General features: G+C 37.7%; 1 protein-coding gene across 4 annotated transcripts in view; it reads left to right on the forward strand.

Moving 5' to 3' along the window:
• The window catches only part of Moe (moesin), a 72,242-nt gene that overhangs the window by 50,716 nt on the left and 2,641 nt on the right, over positions 1 to 18,885 (forward strand). For all 4 annotated transcript variants that reach the window (XM_076814370.1, XM_076814195.1, XM_076814128.1 and 1 more), the window contains 6 exons: positions 9,225 to 9,347; positions 13,761 to 14,033; positions 14,135 to 14,464; positions 14,552 to 14,794; positions 16,216 to 16,391; positions 16,470 to 16,686. In XM_076814370.1, coding sequence (XP_076670485.1) covers positions 9,225 to 9,347; positions 13,761 to 14,033; positions 14,135 to 14,464; positions 14,552 to 14,794; positions 16,216 to 16,391; positions 16,470 to 16,686 — 1,362 coding nt within the window. The remainder of the gene's footprint in view (positions 1 to 9,224; positions 9,348 to 13,760; positions 14,034 to 14,134; positions 14,465 to 14,551; positions 14,795 to 16,215; positions 16,392 to 16,469; positions 16,687 to 18,885) is intronic.

The following is an 18,885-nucleotide window of genomic DNA, read 5'->3' on the forward strand; positions in this document are numbered from 1 at the left end:
CATTTAAATAAAAATCAATTTTTCCTTAATTCCTTTTTCCACCAAATGTTTAAAATAACTATTATTCTGAATCTCTGAGTATTTGAGGGTTGAGTGACGAAGACGATTTTCTAGACACCTCGCGACCACGAAAGAAGCACACTCGTGTCTGTCCTCGAGCCATCGCGATCGCCTACAATCCTACACAAACCATAATAACCACTCGCAGTACTGTGCAGAGGGTCGCATAGGAGCTGGACACGAATTCAATTTTCGCCTGCTATTAGTTGGACACTTTTCAGACTCGTCTTAACGAGTTAAAGAGCGATGCTGTCCATCAGCGTGTCCTAGAAGACCCGGCACGCTTGTCGCACCCGCGTGCACCTCTTCGCCTTCCCTCCTGCTTGGTCCCTTTCCTCCTCTTTCCCTTCGTTTAATCACGAGCCTCTCACTGCTGGCTGCGGTATTATGCAACCGTACGCACGGGTGTATCGCTAATGACGATGAAAAATCGCGTTACTGGCATTGAACCGCGATGTCAGCCGCGGTCAAGGCGACCGTGTCCACGGATCCGATTGACACTTCCGGGCACGGACGGGCGGTGGATGCGGTTCCGCGTTCGTGACACACGGCACCGACGAATAACGCAACTGGAGACCGACCACGTCGACAAGTCCGGCTCGATGAATGATTTCTTTCTCTTCTTCGCCTGTTTAACCGCTCCAACGCCACAGGGGAGCTACTAGGTTTATCTGAAAATTGCTAACAGCAGCGGGTTTAGTTGGTAGAGATACAACGAAGGCGTGAATCATTCGTTGGCTTGCTGGTAAAACTGACCAAGTCCATATTTCTTCATTTTCGGCAAATGCAAATTTGAAGTTCAATCTGTTGGATTAGCTGAAGTAATAATTGCAAGCTATTGGAAAATATATAGGCTTCTCCCCATCTGGATCTTTGTTAATTTACTGTTGCAAGAAACTTGGGAAGCTATTGGTTTTATTAATCCTTTTGGGGTTTAGGATAGAACGATGGACTTGATTGATAGAAATATGAAATAAGAACTTGGGTCGAAGTTATGGGGGAGTGCGAGATTCGGGCCACAGATTTGGTTGAAATTTTGAGTGGTTACGTATCGCGTATTAAATGTATATGGTGCATTATTTGAAAGTTTGTGAGATAATCTGATGCGATCTAAGGTAGTTTGCGAGGTCAAAGTTTCAGACTTTCCAAACCTTGTGCATGGATCTATACGAGGCAACGGGATTGATTTGAGTAAGTAATCGTAGGAATAATTAAAAGTTTGTAAAAATGTGCACGTATACCTGGAGTTATTGTACGGGTTACAGCTGACAAGGGGAGGACACTATGTGGTAGACACCGATTTTGATGAGCCTTGGCACGATGGATCTATGTCGAGAATAAGCAAATAGGTGTCTGAGCGTTTCTGCCAATGGGCCTTAATAATAGAGATATTTACAGAAATATTAAAAATTATTAAAAATTTCATAGTGGCCGTGGGGTTTTAATGGGGGAAAATCCCACACTACCCTGGCGCCCTCGGGGGATTCTGAAGGAGTCGGGGTGCCTTTTGAAGATGTCTCCACGGCAAAAAAATACTGTATAAATTATTTTTTTAAATTATTTTTTTTATTATTTTTTTATTAATTTTTTTTATAAATTTTTTTTCTAACTTGGAGACATCTTCAAAAGACACCCCCACGCCTCCAGAAGGGAAACTCCCGCGTGCACCAGGGTAGTGTGGGATTTTTACCCACTAAAACCCCACGGCCACTAGGAAATTTTTAATAATTTCTAAATTTTTACTTATTTTCGACATAGATCCATTGTGCCAAGGCTCATCAAAATTGGTGTCTACCACATGGTATCCTCCCCTTGTGAGTAGGGATTGCAAATTTACCGATTCAATTACCGGTAATTCGGTAAAATTTCCAATCGAAACCGGTTTATCGGTAATTTACCGGTATTGAAAATATAAGAGTAAACATTACAAAAAACTTTTTTTTTTAACTCTAATCGAGCATTATAAAAATTACACGCAAATGAAACTATTCTGAACATAAAATATAAAATGATGTAACACAAAATAGATATATTTGTATAACTAATAGCAATACTTATTAATGTGGATCTTCACCACAGAAACAATGAAAAGAATCTTAACTTACATACGTAATTAAATATTTTTTTATTTAACAATTCTTTCTAACAAATAAGCGCGAAAAATATAATTTATCTAAATTTTCGTCTCCTGATCGCGACCTAATTTTTTTACAAAATAATCCAGTCACTTGGGTAGTCATTAGGAAATCATATGCCATTTGTATACATATACTTTCTTCTTACTTTCTCTACTTGACAACACGTCCATTTTTTTTTGATGACTTGATTCAGATTTTTAGTTCCCTTTTGGATCAGAGTTGGTTCTTCATGAGATACTTCGGTTTTCGTCTTTATTAGTAATTGAAGTATTTTTTCACTGATAACGTAGTAGATGTCGACGGAATTAATGAACGCATATATGCGCTATATTTCTGTACGTGGTTTATCGAATTACCGGTAAAAATTTGGCGAATTACCGGTAAGAATTTGAGGGTATTTCTCGCGATTCACCGGGAAACCGGTAAACCGATTTACCGGTATTGCAATCCCTACTGGTGAGTTACCACTGCAATTTCATTATGGTTTTGTTTTTACGGAAGAGTACATAAGGAGGCTCTGGAAGAGCAAATTTTTCAACTAAATTTTCTGGCAAACTTTTAAATAGTGCACCCTGTGCGTTTAATAGGGGAGAATACACGCTGAGCGCTATTTAACTACGGCGATGTTCAAAAGAAAGTTCAGAACTCATGTTTTGCAGTTTAAGTATTATTACTTTATTGTCGGAGTATTACACTTTAAGTATTATTGGATACAAAATTGAAGATATAATTATTTCTAACTAGAGGTCTAATGAAACTGTTAAAAATTTAAAATAGGGTCAAGGACCCAATTAATGACACCTAACCAATTACTGTCACCTTAAGCTATTTTACTTAAAATAACGAATAAATAAACGTTGTAAAGTCATACGCAAAAAGAATTATGTAATTCAACCTATAATCTATACTATAGATTATATACTATTGTTTATTTATTTGTTATTTTAAGTAAACTAGCTTAAGGTGACAGTAATTGGTTAGGTGTCAGTAATTAGGTCTTTTACCCTAATTATGAACTAACTGTGATTTTATGACTATTATCTTTCCTGTTCCGAGAAAACTGTTATAAAATGCAGTGTATCAACTGAAACTTTTAATTTCTTCAAAGTAGAAAAAGTTCCAGTCAAACAGGAAGATTTATTCTACTCTGAAAAGGTTAAAGTTGTGACATTCAGAGCTCCTGGAAATGTTGTGGAGTAGATACATTCAGATGTATTCTTTTCTGTTTTAAGGTAACTTTTACACTTTAACTCTGTTGTAAGAGTTCAGTTTTAACAGTTATTTTATATTCGATTAATAAAAGTTCTGGAGGATCATATACTTTTTCACAGATATTTAAGGGTAAAATATAAAAGTTGGGAATATTTTTTTAATCAGTGTTATTTAAGGAATTGAAAGCAGGGTAAATGTAGAAGTAACAACACATTGTGATTTTTATACAATTATTATATTTATTAAGTTTTTTTATTATATTTATTATATTTATTAAGTTGTTGTCAACTTCAGAGTTGAAATCTTAAACGGTTCGGTGAAAATAATTGTATAAAAATCACAATGTGCTTTTACTTCTATATTTACCCTGCTTTCAATTCCTTAAATAACAGTGATTAAAAAATTATTCCCAACTTGTATATTTTACCCTAAAATATCTGTGAAAAAGTATATGATCCTCCAGAACTTATTAATCGAACATAAAATAACTGTTAAAACTGAACTCTTACAACAGAGTTAAAGTGTAAAAGTTACCTTAAAACAGAAAAGAACTGACTTAAAAGTTAAAAGTTGGACAAATAACTTTTATTTATAAAAGTTAACAGTTTCATTCGACCCCTGTTTCTACCAAATGTATCTTATTTTCGTTACCACTCGCAGTCTAAACTTCCCTTTGACAATCACTGTATGTTCAAAATTTCAAGCAATTCGATCACCCGAATATTCAGTCCCCATTACATAATTCCTTTGTTGGGTGCATGGAAACCTAAAGTGGGATGCAGAATGCTACCCTGGGCATTTCTGCCTCAATCAGTGTCGCCACTTAACTCCGAAATTTACGACTTCGATATAATTCTACCAATTATACCACGCAAGAAGGGTCCCCTCATTACGCATGTGCAAGGAGAAAGTGGAAGAGCGGGAAAGTTATTTGCGACGCGTAGCATCTGTGCTTTTCGTGAGCAAAATTGAGGAGCTGGGAACTTTTCCCCTTTTCCCAGTCCCTTCTGTTTTGTAGCGAGGTCTACGAATGCGCAGGCTAAAACAGAAGCTGGAAAACCGAGTGCAGCTGTCGCCACCCTTCACTTCACAGTGTGAGTTCTGTGGAGGTAGGGATGATTACAGTTTTCGTCAGCAAAACTGAAGAGGTTGAGGGAAGAAGAAAATTCTCAGCACTCTTAGTTCCGCTTGGAAGAATTAAGATCATTGCTATCTTTATATATGAGATGGAGTGGAGTGGGCTTAGCGAGGGCTACTTTAAGTCTTTTGTTTGGGCATGCGTATTTAGAGGGTTCCTTACTTTGAACTTGAATATCGACAATTGAGAGAAGTTCGGCAACTGGAAAATTAAAAAAAACTGGAATATTGCAGAAATGTAGCTCAAGTGATGCTAACGACGCAATTATTTTTTGATTCTGCAATAAAAATATCCTAAGGGTGAAAATACCCCTTCGAAAAAAATTGTGAGTTTTCAGGTTATCGTGACTATCTACGAAAGTATAAAAGATGGACCACTCCCATTTTTGACAATTCTGTATCACCATCTTGTAGGATATTGGAAGCCTTAAAAGTTTGAATTGAACTTTTTTGTCGATATTTTTTACAGTTTCGCAGATATTCACCATAATATGAAAACTCACAATTTCTTTGAGGGGGTGCTTTCACCCTTAGGACCGTTTTATCGTCGAATCAAAAATAGATTCGTTACTACCATCATTTTAGTTACATTTCTGTAAAGTTTTCGATTTTTTTGAATTTAGGATCTTGCAGCAAGAGAGGCGCAACTCCAATTTCGACAGTTTTTGAGTTATGACATGTAATATACGTAAAAAAAATCTACTTCCTTTGGTGCACGTTTGATACAAATACGATAACAAATGAGCGATTTATTGCACTTAAATTAAAATAGAAATATCAATATTTTTATTATAGAATACTTTTTCGCCAAAAATAGAAATAAAAACTTATCAACTCAATAACTACTCCTTACTGTGTGAAAAAATATATTTTTCAATTACTGTTCCTTTTTTAATGTTAATTCGAAGCAATAATTTTTTAAACAGTTTTTTTCTAACAAGGGAACATCCCGAACCAGGAAATTCAAAGAAATTCTGTAACTTTGTGAATATGTATGAAACTTCCTCCCGATTATAACGCAATTTTTGTTTGCTCCCCAAATTCACTCTAAGGGGATGTAATTGACCCCTGAAAATCCGGTTATTTTCCGATTTTGTGTTATAACTCGTGAACTGTGAAATAATTTTTTTACCAAATGATAGATCTAATTAAAAAAAGTAACTTCTGTCTTGAAACTTTTTTTCTATCTCTTATAGTTCGCGAATTATAACAGAAAATCGGAAAATAGCCGAATTTTCATAGGTTAATTTCCCCCCCTTCGAGTGAATTTGGGCAGCAAACAAAAATTGCGTTGTAATCAGGAAGAAATCCCCTACGTATTCACAAAGTCTCAGAATTTTTTGAATTTTCGGGTTCGGAATCTTCTCTCGTAAGTTACTCGAAGTTAGTAAAGATGGAGCTGCACCCCTCTTGCTGCAAGATCCTAAATTTCCGAGTTGCCGAACTTCCCTTGCGAGTCACGTAACACTACCTACTTAAATTACTTGTAAGCTGTTGGTTATATGAAAAAATGTTTCCAACAAAAGTTGTGTGGTATCAAGGGGGCGTACAATGTAATATTAATAGTATCATTGAACGCTGTAATTTAATTTTGCAGGTAATTTAGGGTGGTAAATTTAGGTGACTCGCCATGTATACTGAACTCGCCAGGGGTTAGGTGGCCAGCGGCAGTGGCCGCGATGGAAACACCGGTTCTCGTTCGATCACCGAAGTCAATCATCGCGGGGCGCGTACCGGGGAAAGATGGGTGACCGTTTTTCTCCCGGTGCGTCGCTTGCTGCTGGTACCTTACGGGAGCGCAGGTTTCCCCGGTTGCGAACGTTATATATAAAATTCGTGACCGTGTTATTATATGGCCTACCCAATAGCAAAATTCCTTACAGTGATCCTATCGAGGAAGCCCCCCCCCCCGTGGTATTTCAGACCTCACTCTGCTTTCCGTCCACACCCTGTGACCTGCACGGTGGTTTCCTAGGAGGAGATGATGAAAATGCTCACTCATCACTTTGCCTTGGTTTCGATGCTGCTATAGAGGAAACTCCTGAGACGCAGCGCGACCGACAGTGACAGTTGGACATTATATAAACCGACAATATATATATATATCTGTATATTGGACCCAGAATATTTAATATCTATTTCAGGGCCCCCACAGTCCAACGCGAATATTCGCGGCACGGTGCGGATCAAATAAGGCTGCCCATAAGCAGCTGCCTCGTATAAAAAACTGCTGAACCGCGGCGGATCCGCTGCCGCTGCGAATATTCGCGTTGGTCTGTGGGAGCCTTTAGGTTGCCAATAATCAACAAAGTGATACCACGTCTTGTCACGGCACTGGAAGATAAGATAATTTGATCGAATTTCAATATCAGTTGATGAAATGTATTTATAACTGACATACATGTTCTCAGAATTTTAAGCACAACCGACAATTAGATCGATATCGCTGTGATTGCATAATTATGTTGATTTCACTCTGAGTAGATGCACTTATCTAGTACGATTGATCCTCGTTTAGTTTAATCACATTGTGTGTACCATTGAATATTCATGTTTCTCTCAAGCTAAGCCCGTTGCCGGTCAGTTGCACTATCACGTTCTAAAAAATACTAGCTGCAAAAATGCATTTAAAATGTTACGTATTTAGTCACGTAATGAAGAAATCTACAATATACGCATACGTGTATATTTTGGATTAACTGATAATCAGCGTCTGGACACATCGTTAAACAGTATTTATAAAATCAAACAGAGATAACTGATGATTATTGAATTTCTCGATTAACCTTCTAAACAATTTATTTATTTCTACATCTTTAACAATGCAGAATGGACAAATACATGTCTCATTTGATCCAATCGTGACATTTTTCATCAAGAAAGCGTATAAACATCGCAAATATGCTGTACTTCATAAGCAGCCTGAGTTATCGACAGCACAATATTCCCTTTTCCGTTCATTCAACATCTTCCAAAATTGGTGCTTACATTCGTAATTAAATATCTTAAACAATTTATTATTTCACATTTAATACAAGAAACATAACTCCATGACAATTCTTGTTGACACTTCCAATTAGCACACTTTTTTTACCCCCTAAAAAAGCTGTATTACAAAAGTTCAGACGACGGTCCCCAGCTAATGGTTAAAAATCACTGTTATATCCACCTTGAGCAGCATCGACAAATATAATCAGAAACAGTAAGAAACCACGTACCTAACCGCGCAATTGGTTAATCCAACAAGAATGAACAGTAGAGATTCAGATAAGTAACCCCGTGTTAAACACTTCCCTCCCTATCAGTCTCTAGAACCAGGGCACCGATCGGTAACACAGAAAGCATAATCCAATGGTCGCCACATTCCGTCGAATTAATCCCCATGCCTCTCTTGTGCATCGAGATAAGATACAGGAGTCTAGATAATAATCGTGCCGCTGCCATTGAAGCGTACAGTCATTTGCCATTAAAATAAAACATCACCGTCCCCAGCAATCGTAGCTAGCCATCGACACCAGCCCTTGGGCTAATCCCAAGTTCTTTCTTAAGGGGGTATACCCGTTTGAACCCTCGGAAAATGTATACATTTTGTGGATTTTTTTACAAGTCAACGGTTTGATGCAGATTTCCCGTTTTTTAACTATGTTTACATAGTATTATGAACTACATATAAAAAAAGTTTCAGTTAAAAAACTATTGTTTTTCGGAAGTTACGGATACATGTCCGAAAGTCTCTCGATTTTAGACGGCTAAACGGTGGCCCTAAAAACTCGCGCTACGTTCAACCAATTCACTTCCAATTTTGCATGCAGAATCATAATAAGATTCCGCATCGTCCAACGAAGGCTTTTTTTATTTCGATTCCCCGTTTATTATTTATAAAGGAAAAAGGTGGATTTTTCTCTTAGAAAAATTTAACTTTACCTTTGATCTCTCACCATTTCTTTATTTTTCAAAATTTTCAAAATCGCCTTCGTTGGACGATGTGGAATCTTATTATGATTCTGCATGCAAAATTTGAAGTGAATTGGTTGAACGTAGCGCGAGTTTTTAGGGCCACCGTTTAGCCGTCTAAAATCGAGAGACTTTGGGACATGTATCCGTAACTTCCGAAAAACAATAGTTTTTTAACTGAAACTTTTTTTATAAGTAGTTCATAATACTATGTAAACATAGTTAAAAAACGGGAAATCTGCATCAAACCGTTGACTTGTAAAAAAATCCACAAAATGTATACATTTTCCGAGGGTTCAAACGGGTATACCCCCTTAAAGGACCCTTCCGAGCGCCGAACGAGTACCATTTGATTCCCATCGTGATTAGATCTTGAACCACAACAAACACGATCTATTCCTTTTAAATTGAAAGTCCACTCAGCGGACAGGGCACCGTATCACTGCGATATGATACCCGCCGATAACACGATAAACAATTATGTCGATCTCTTCTACGTCACTCGTCGATCCTCGAATTATTTGTCAGAAGAACTCCTCCCTATTGTTATGCATGCCGACGTCGGCTATTCCATCGTACGTACTGATGAGAAGCACACTTTGCATGGAGTGATGCAGTTTGCCGTTTAGCTTCTTTATTTTTTCTTTCTTTCTGCTCGCCGAGAGCAGCCTTTGCGCCTGCTTGCGAGCGTATGCTAATCGCTCGTGGAAAAAACGTTTGCAGGTGATGAACCAGGAAGTCAAGAAGGAGACGCCGTTGCAGTTCAAGTTCCGCGCCAAGTTCTATCCCGAAGATGTCGCGGAGGAGTTGATCCAAGATATCACGTTACGACTTTTCTATCTTCAGGTATGGGCAACAACGATATCGGTGGTTTGTTGGGTGCTTGATGGTTAATTGGAATTTTGTAAGGAGTTGCGGGTGTGCAGAGTAATAGTGAGACCTCCAATGCGCACGCGTGAGCGCCAAGGGTTGTTCCATTTGGCGAATACTGTGGGTGTAACTAGATTCGAGGTTTGGTGGTCGATCTAGTATCGAAGCATTGGTTTTGGATAGCTGGGACGGACAGCTCCCATGGACTGCTTTGTTCCCCACAGCTTCTCTTTCTCGGAACCTCACTATTGCTTGATATGTCGATAATTCGTTATTGAATACTTGGTACAGCAAGGGAAGGGGGTCAGTGACCCCCTTGCAATTTTTCCGTACCTTGGGATTTTGTACTGTACATACAGTACTTTAAATCATTTCGTAGAGAATTAAGCTCCCATGCTCAGTCGTTTGTTTATAATATTCAGTTAACCCTTCGTTGACACTCTGGGTGTGAGCTACCCATAAGCTGATTTTGACGCTCTGTACCTTCTGTATGCAAAATAAATAGTTTTTCCCCAAAGCCGACTTACAAACTATTTTTTTTCTCAAAATATTATATCTGAACAACAGTTCTGTAGATTTTTAGCTTCTAATATTGAAATTTGTAAAAGTTACAATTTTTTCAAGATTTTCTTCGTGTTTTCTCGACACGTGGTAATCTAGATATTTTTTTTACAAAATCTGTGATGAAATTTCAATAAAAAAGTGGTGGAATATATTCTAGAGACCTTGAATTTGCCCCATTATTTTTTTCATAAAAATTGGATTCTTTAGATGAAAATGGCAGTCATTCAAAAATTGCTCTGGGCGTGAGCCACCCAGATATGTCGAAGTTGATCGAAAAAGAGGTGTGTCAACGAAGGGTTAAAAAAAATTAGATTCCGGAAGAAATATATAAATTAAAGTAGAAAAGCACCGAAATAAATCAGAGAAATAAATCAACTAACTTGTTCTTTAGCTAGGATTTTTTTTATTGAATTCTTTATAAAATGATTTGAAGTAGTGTACGCTACAAAATCCCAATGTGCGGGAAAAATCTGGGAAGCCACTTGACCACCTTATCTTGTAAACGATCTGTAAATATTAGTAACTACCACTTTATTATTTAAATTAGAAGTTAGTTTTGTCATGGGTTTGGTATTTCTATGTTTCCTGGTGAACCTTCAATATTCATCATACACCTAGTATCGTAGTACAAATTTTAAATTTGCGTTAAACCTGCGTGATTATTATTAATTGCAGATTGTTGCAATAGGCTAAGTATTCAGTAACAATATAAATTAATTAAACAGTAATATAAGTTGTAGTTAGAGCTGAATACAATTTTAAATAAAAGTATTATTTGAAACAGTGAATAATATGGTGGCTCTTATTTTCGACTTTTGAATTTTCATCGGGTCACCCTCCAGAATAGCTCGAAATAATTAAAAAAAAAATCCGTGTAAAGTTTGAGATCGATCGGATAACGGGAAAGGGTGCCCCTGGGCCCTTAAACATTTAAATCATTAACAGCTCGCAAAGTTGATTTTATATAATATCCTCCAAGTTATTGATTAAATAAAAAAATATGTCGAACAAAAGTTGTAGATCCGGACAAGGAGCATCTTTTATGTTCTATTGCTTTTTCTCGTGCGACAAACGGTTTTCGAAAAAAGTCGCAAAAACTAAAATAAAAAAAAACTTTTCCCTCAAATTTTGAAAGTTTAAATGCTTCTAGAATATATTTTATTTATGAAGGCGAACAAAAAAAAAGGAATTTTTATTTCTGAGGACTATTTTTTAAACATGGGGGGGGGGGGCATGTACCGAAATATGCGAAAAAGATAAAAAATGTTTTTTCTTATTTTCAGTGTTTGATATGTCATGAATGTTTCCTGAAAATTTGGGACCGAAATTGGCAAAAATATCGAAGATATAGACTCTATATCTTCGTGAAAATATCGAAATATTGAGACTCTATATCTTCGATATTTTTGCGAATTTCGTCCCAAATTTTCAGGAAACATTCATGACATATCAACCACTGAAATTGAGAAAAAACTTTTTTTTTATCTTTTTCGTATATTTCGGCAGATGTCCCGCCCTTAAATGTTTAAAAAATAGTCCTCAAAAATAAAAATTCCATTTTTTTTTGTTCGCCTTCATAAATAAAAAGTGTTCTAGAAGCATTTAAAGTTTCAAAATTTGAGGAAAAAAAGTTTTTTTTTTTTTTAGTTTTTCGGACTTTTTTCGGAAACCGTTTATCGCACGAGAAAAAGTAATACAACATAAAAGATACTCCTTGGCCGGATCTACAATTTTTATTCGTCATATTTTTTTTATTTAATCAATAACTTGGAGGATATTATATAAAATCAACTTTGCGAGCTGTTAAATAATGATTTAAATGTTTAAGGGCCCGGGGGCACCCTTTCCCGTTGTCCGATCGAGCTCAAACTTTACACGAATTTTTTTATAATTATTTGGAACTATTCTGGAGGGTGCCCCGAAGAAAATCTTCAAAAAAAAAAATTTACCAAGAGTAAATAAGAGCCTCCCTAATGAATACCATAATGCAATTAACATTCCACGTATAACACGATAATAAAATAAATAAAATCATTTTGTTCGAACAGTTAAAAGAAGATATAAAAGTATTGTAAATATTGAATTGCGAAAAAAGGCTTCAATTTAAAAATAAGGCAGAGTACGTTTAAGGGAAAGGTAAGAGGATGATCGTCGATTATTCAACTATTCAGTAGGTATTGCTAATAGAATTGTGTTATAGAGCAATGAGGTTGAGCACATAACTGCCCATTATCGTGCAATTCACTTGCGTGTTAGATCGACGTGATATGTCAGAAGCATGTTTGCACATTAAATTTGTTGCATGGTTAAAAACGAGTCTGTCACTGATTGGACGATTCAAAATTTTCAAGCAATAAAATGGAATTAAACTCTTTTCCATTCCTGGACAATATTTTAAAATTCACTTCTTTAAACAATATCATTTCTATCGCGAGTAGAATGTGAGCAGTATATAATTGTTAATTAGTACATCATAATAATCTACGAATAATATAACATACTAAGTAGCTGACGTAATTAAAGTCATCCGCGGAACTTTCTAATTATCAGTTTTATCGAGGGCTGTTACAAATGCAAATAGTAAAATTCAAGGAGCAACATGCTAAATATTCACTGTTCCATTGTATGTGATATTAAGGGTTTTCTCGTGATCCTATGCCTTTCAACTGCAAACCACATCCTGACTCCATAACAAAGGCTTGTAAAGCGCTGAGACGGATATGAATCATGCAGGAAAATTGCCAAAGGAATGAAATGTCCGTTTAATTGAAACTAGAAGGCATAAAGTTTTTCAAATACCATTATCATGATGTAGCCATTCGTGAATAACGTTCGTTGATTTTGTAATGGACAAACTTAATGATAGCCTTACATTTTATATTTTTTGCAGAATATATACTGTGTCCTGTAACTCGTGGCACAACCCAAAAGGTGGACGATTCTACGTGAAAAAAGAGGGCGAAAATATGGAATAGCAACGTTTGATTTGGGTCTCGATTTTCGAAAGCATTTGAACATTGAATATTCGTTACGGACGCGTGTAGTCGATGAAGAAATGATAATAAATATAATACCTTGAAATTAGATCTTTGCGCAGGAATGTGCCTTGTTTTACGTTGTGAAATAACTATGTTTGGAGCAGGGCATTGTTTTGAAAATCAGCCGAGTACGTGTTGATTTGATTAATGTAAGAAACAGTTCCATCTCCAACACTGATTTCATGAACGCAAAGCCCCGGTCGAAAGGAAGTTATACAATTTCCACCCATTATTGCGCAAGGATTCGTTTCATACGTATTTGCATTACATTTATTGTCGATGGCACTTTTCCAGAAACGAAGCTGCAGATAAAAAATTATTACTCCATATTTTAGACGTTTCATATGAAACCACCTGGTTGTTAACACCAGTTACAGGAGACCTCGTACATCTCCGTCCTGTTTGAGCTATTCTATTAACACAAAATCCGCTGATTTTTCAAAAATCATTAATACGCCCGGTTGATTTATTTTTTAAGTTCAAATTATTGAAGACTGTTTCGAAAGACTGCTAAAGAAAGAAATATATTTTCCAAATTAGTTTGCGCATTTTTTTTACTGTATTATAACCCTGAATAATTATTAAAAATTATGCAATGAAAAAACGCGAGTTCAGGAAGGTTAAATGGCTTATTAAAAGAATATTAATAATTGAATTAAAAAAATGCAATAATAAACGAGAAGTTCAGTATTTATTAAGTAGACTAGATAAAGACACTAGAAATTTCGATGTTATTAGTGATTACGGATGATTAAAATGTTTACCGTGTGTTGTGAACCACATTTAGGTGAAAAATGCGATTCTTACGGATGATATCTACTGCCCACCGGAAACATCTGTATTGTTAGCTTCCTACGCGGTCCAAGCAAGACACGGAGACTACCAAAAAGGTACACATACTGCTGGCTTCTTAGTAAACGATCGTTTATTGCCGCAACGTGTCGTGGACCAGCACAAGATGAGCACAGAAGAATGGGAGACTTCGATCACTAACTGGTGGCAAGAGCATCGTGGAATGTTGCGCGAAGATGCCATGATGGAATACCTGAAGATTGCTCAGGTAACGATTAATTATTCAACGACTCTGGTCGTATACAATCCATCGATTTTTATCACGTTGCTGATATTAATGTTTCTTTTCTTCATCTTTTCCTGTCGTAGGATTTGGAAATGTACGGAGTGAACTACTTTGAAATTCGCAATAAGAAGGGCACAGACCTCTGGCTAGGCGTGGATGCCTTGGGTCTGAACATATACGAGAAGGACGACAAGCTGACGCCAAAGATCGGCTTCCCATGGTCCGAGATCAGGAATATATCGTTCAACGATAAGAAATTCATAATCAAACCTATTGACAAAAAGGCGCCGGACTTCGTCTTTTTTGCGACTAGGGTTAAGATTAATAAACGAATTCTGGCACTGTGCATGGGGAACCACGAACTCTATATGCGTAGACGCAAACCTGATACAATTGATGTGCAGCAGATGAAGGTACTTATCCTAGCGTGTTAGTGGTATCTTCGTTGCTCTTGATTACGTAAGAATACCATTTGTTTCCTTTTTTTTATAAATTCAAAGGCTCAAGCGAGGGAAGAGAAAATTGCTAAACAGCAACAGAGGGAAAAGCTGCAGTTGGAGATAGCTGCGAGAGAACGCGCAGAAAAGAAGCAACAAGAGTACGAAGAAAGGCTGAGAAATATGGCGGAAGAGATGGACAGGCGGCAAGCAGAATTGAACGAGGCTCAGGAAATGATTCGGCGCTTGGAGGAACAGCTTAAACAATTGCAAGCCGCGAAGGAGGAATTGGAAGATCGTCAGAAGGTGCGTGCAGGTTTAATGTAAAACATATCGGGATGGGGAGAAAGCAGGGGTTGAAACGGTTCCGAGAATAACTATTTCAAACTCTTATATATTGGTTCTGAAACAGTTGTGAAGAACCGAAATTTCTGGCTATACCAATTTCGGTTCCGTAACGGTTATATATCGGTTTTATAACAGTAAGGGGGCGCGCCACATTAATAAGGGTTTAACTTAAACGTAACTTAAAAAAAATTATTTCAAACTCCTTTTGAGATTCAATTTATTCTTCACAGATTTATTATTTAATCATAATTTAAAAGGCGCTTACGCATGGTTGAGCCAGCTCATAGCGAGAATTTACTGTATAATCGATATATAACCGTTACGGAACCGATATAATATCGGTTCTGTAGAACCGAAACCGATATAGGCCAGAACCGTTTTCACTCGTAACTGTTTCAAGATTATTTCAGTTCTCATAACTGTTTCGAGAACCGAAACCGATATCATAACTGTTTTCAACCCCTGGGAGAAAGCGTTTAAATTTGGATTGTTATGAAGGGATTGGGGGAAGGATAAAGACTGGAAGGGAGCAGAAAGCAGAAAACAAGTGCAGATGGATGTGGTAATGCGTGGGCGAGAAAGAAAGGGGAGAATAAGAACGTTAGAATTTAACCCTTAACTGGTATACTGTTTTTTCAAACGTAACTGTTATCTTGGGGTCGTGGCAGACCCCAAATAAAAAAGGACACAGGAATTTGTAAAGTCGACATTAGATCAACCTCTATGAATACCTATTTTGTTCGTAGGTAATGTATAAAATAATAGATACGTAGAAAGTTAAACTATTATGATCAAATTAATTAGAAATTCAGTTCACAAACTTAGACAACCAAATATTTTGCAGCGAACCTTGCGTGCTTGGGGTCATGACTGACCCCAGGATACCAGTTAAGGGTTAATGGAATATATCAAAGACATTTTAACGACGGGAATGCCCAGAGAGGTACAAAAGAGATAGAAGAAAGGGGGGATAAGGGATGATCGGAATAACGAGATTCAGAATTTGTGGAGAAGAAGAGGAATCGTAGGATTATGTAGTAAGGAGACGCGGGAGAAAAATAATAGGAATTGGGATAAGTGGTGGAAGAGTAGATAAGGAAGTTAAAAAGAAAGAAGCAAGTGGAGAGTATTAGGAAAAGGGATAAGATGGATAGAAGGCGGTAATTAGAGATAGACAGAAATAGTAAGAATAATTCAGACTACAGTAAACAATGTAAATGGAGACAGATTAAGTTAAGTTCGGTGTAGATTATAGAAAAAAAATGAAAAATGGGTATAGAATAAGGAAGTGTTTGTAATCGACAAGAGAACAATAAACTTATCCTATTCTGTAATCTTGTTGCAAGACACGTTTCCACATGCTTTCTTGTTCTGTGCAGGAGCTCACTGTTATGATGGAAAAACTTGAACTTTCACATGAAATGGAGGCGGCAGAGCGTGTTAAGCTTGAGCAAGAAATAAGAGCTAAGCAAGAAGAGGTGCAACGCATACAATCCGAAGTGGAGGCGAAGGATGCAGAGGCAAGGAGACTGCAGGAAGAATTCGAGGCAGCCAAGTATGAAAACCTTATTCTTTTTGTATCGTATATGAAAGAGAAATATACAGCTGTAACCCGATAATTTCACCTGAATAGATTAAGGCAAGAAGAGGCTGACCGAGCGTATCAGGCTAATACAACGCCGCACCATCATCACGTTGAAGAAAATGAGGAAGGCGAGGAGGAGGGCGAAGACGAGATTCCTCATGGTGATGTTACTAAAGACCTTGCAACTGACGAATCGATAATTGATCCTGTCGAGGAACGACGCACTTTGGCAGAAAGAAATGAACGTCTTCATGACCAACTCAAGGTACTTTCTCCTCCTATTTCTTAGTGATGGGCGTGATACCAGTCTTTCTCATGAGTTTCAAGTAGTTGGATACCCAAAGTACTCGTTTGGAAGGTTCGATGCGTATCGAAATTGTAAGTACTTGGTATCGACATTTGATACCAGTAGGAGCTAAGGCTGGGGGCACACGAGCGTTTTTTTTACGTCCGTCGCGACGGACGTCACGACGCTGCGTTGTAGAAATACATTGTAGAATATTAGAGTCCGCACACTTGCAACGGACGTTACTTTCAACGGACGGTGCAACGCGCGTTGATTTTTCATCGACGTATTTATGCTAGAACCGACGTTACGAAACGTCGACGCACGTTCTGAATTATATACTCGGGAGTATAGCACGGCACACAAACGTACCGTCAGACGTCCGTTGCGTGAGAGCGTGTAATTGTCGAAATGGATATTAATATTAATATACTCTTCAGGGTCTTTACGTAGTTGTTTGTACAACGTAAAATAATGCCCATATCTATATCGTTCCCCATTTATGGGATGTACCGAAAATTTTCGCTTTCGCCTATCTTTCAAATATAAATACGTCATGTATGAAAATGTTACAATGTCACACGCGTCCATATCGGTTGTACTTCCTTTGCGAACTGACGCAAAAGAAGCAACGCTCGTGTGTGGTGTACACACACGTCCGTCACAATTGACGTCCGTCGCGACGGACGTAAAAAAAAATGCTCGTGTGCCCCCAGCCTAAAATGAATACTGGGTGGAATTGGTATCACGGCAACAGTTAAGTATCGATACCATTCGAACAGGAATCAAGCATGCATAGGTATCGAAACCGTAATGAGTACTTTAGGTATCGAATAGAATCGATTCCCAAATGATACCTACAAAAGTCTGGGTCCTTTAAACTCGACTGCGTTGGGGTCCGCCGTTGAGCATACAAAGTCTCGCAATAAGGGACCCCTGAATAGTTGGACAGGGAAAGAGAATTAATATAACGAGAGAAAGCGAAATAGACGTACTGGGTAATCCTCTCGCGACGCTAGTCAAAGAACGTGGGACCCGGCACCACGTGCCGAAAACAAGACCCCTCGAAGTGGTTAGTATACCTTTCAGTTCCGCATTTCTCATCAGATCTATGCGAAAACAACGCCAATCGATACCTTATGTTTTTCCGATGAAAATAACACCAAGAACGACGTAATTCGGACCATAATGAAGAAAATTACTTAAAAAATTGATTTCCATAATCTCCACCTAATTTCGTTAAAAATATTCCGATTTGCATGATATTTGGTATAATTTTCATTGGAACAACATAAGAAATCCATCGGTACCGCTTCCATATCGATACGATGAAGAATAAAGAACTTCTTCATGCGCTGAAATGAATATTTCACCCTCGTCTGCGGGGCGCCAGCCTCGATTCGCTGCGGTCGACCGAGGATTCATATCTGTTTAAGAAAAACTGCATTCTTTATTCTTTATCGTATCGATATGGAAGTGGTACCGATGGATTTCTTATGTTTTTCCAATGAAAATTATACCAAATTTCATGCAAATCGGAATATTTTTAACGAAATTAGGTGGAGATTATGGAAATCAATTTTTTAAGTAATTTTCTTCATTATGGTCCGAATTACGTCGTTCTTGGTGTTATTTTCATCGGAAAAACATAAGGTATCGATTGGCGTCGTTTTCGCATAGATCTGATGAGAAATGCGGAACTGAAAGACTTCTCACTTCTTAATGGGTATTCCAACCATTTCGAGGGTCGAAAGTCGCAACACTTGGAGAGGCAGCGCCTTGGGTGTCCTCACGATCTGGATGCCGTGCGGCATCTCGTCCGACCCGAACGCAGTTGAATTTAAAGGACCGAGACTTTTGTAGGTATCATTTGGGAAACGACTCTTTCCAAGTACTCATACCTATGGATGCTTATTTCGGGTTCGAATAGTGTCGATGCCAAGTCCAGCCAAGATGTTGATACCTACAAAGGATTGAACCTCTTGAGTAGGTATCATTTAGGTATCGATACCTTCTGATACCTACGGTACTCATACGTGCTTGAGATGCCATGATACTTCACCGCTAGGTATCAATATTGCTTGAGCGGTACCACGCCCATCACTACTATTTCTCGATACATGCAGATTCGGTTCTGAAACGAACATCGCCTTCTTTCGAGACAGGGAGTTTTTTCGG

The sequence above is a fragment of the Andrena cerasifolii genome, chromosome 1 (assembly GCF_050908995.1).
Source record: "Andrena cerasifolii isolate SP2316 chromosome 1, iyAndCera1_principal, whole genome shotgun sequence".
NCBI lineage: Eukaryota > Metazoa > Arthropoda > Insecta > Hymenoptera > Andrenidae > Andrena > Andrena cerasifolii.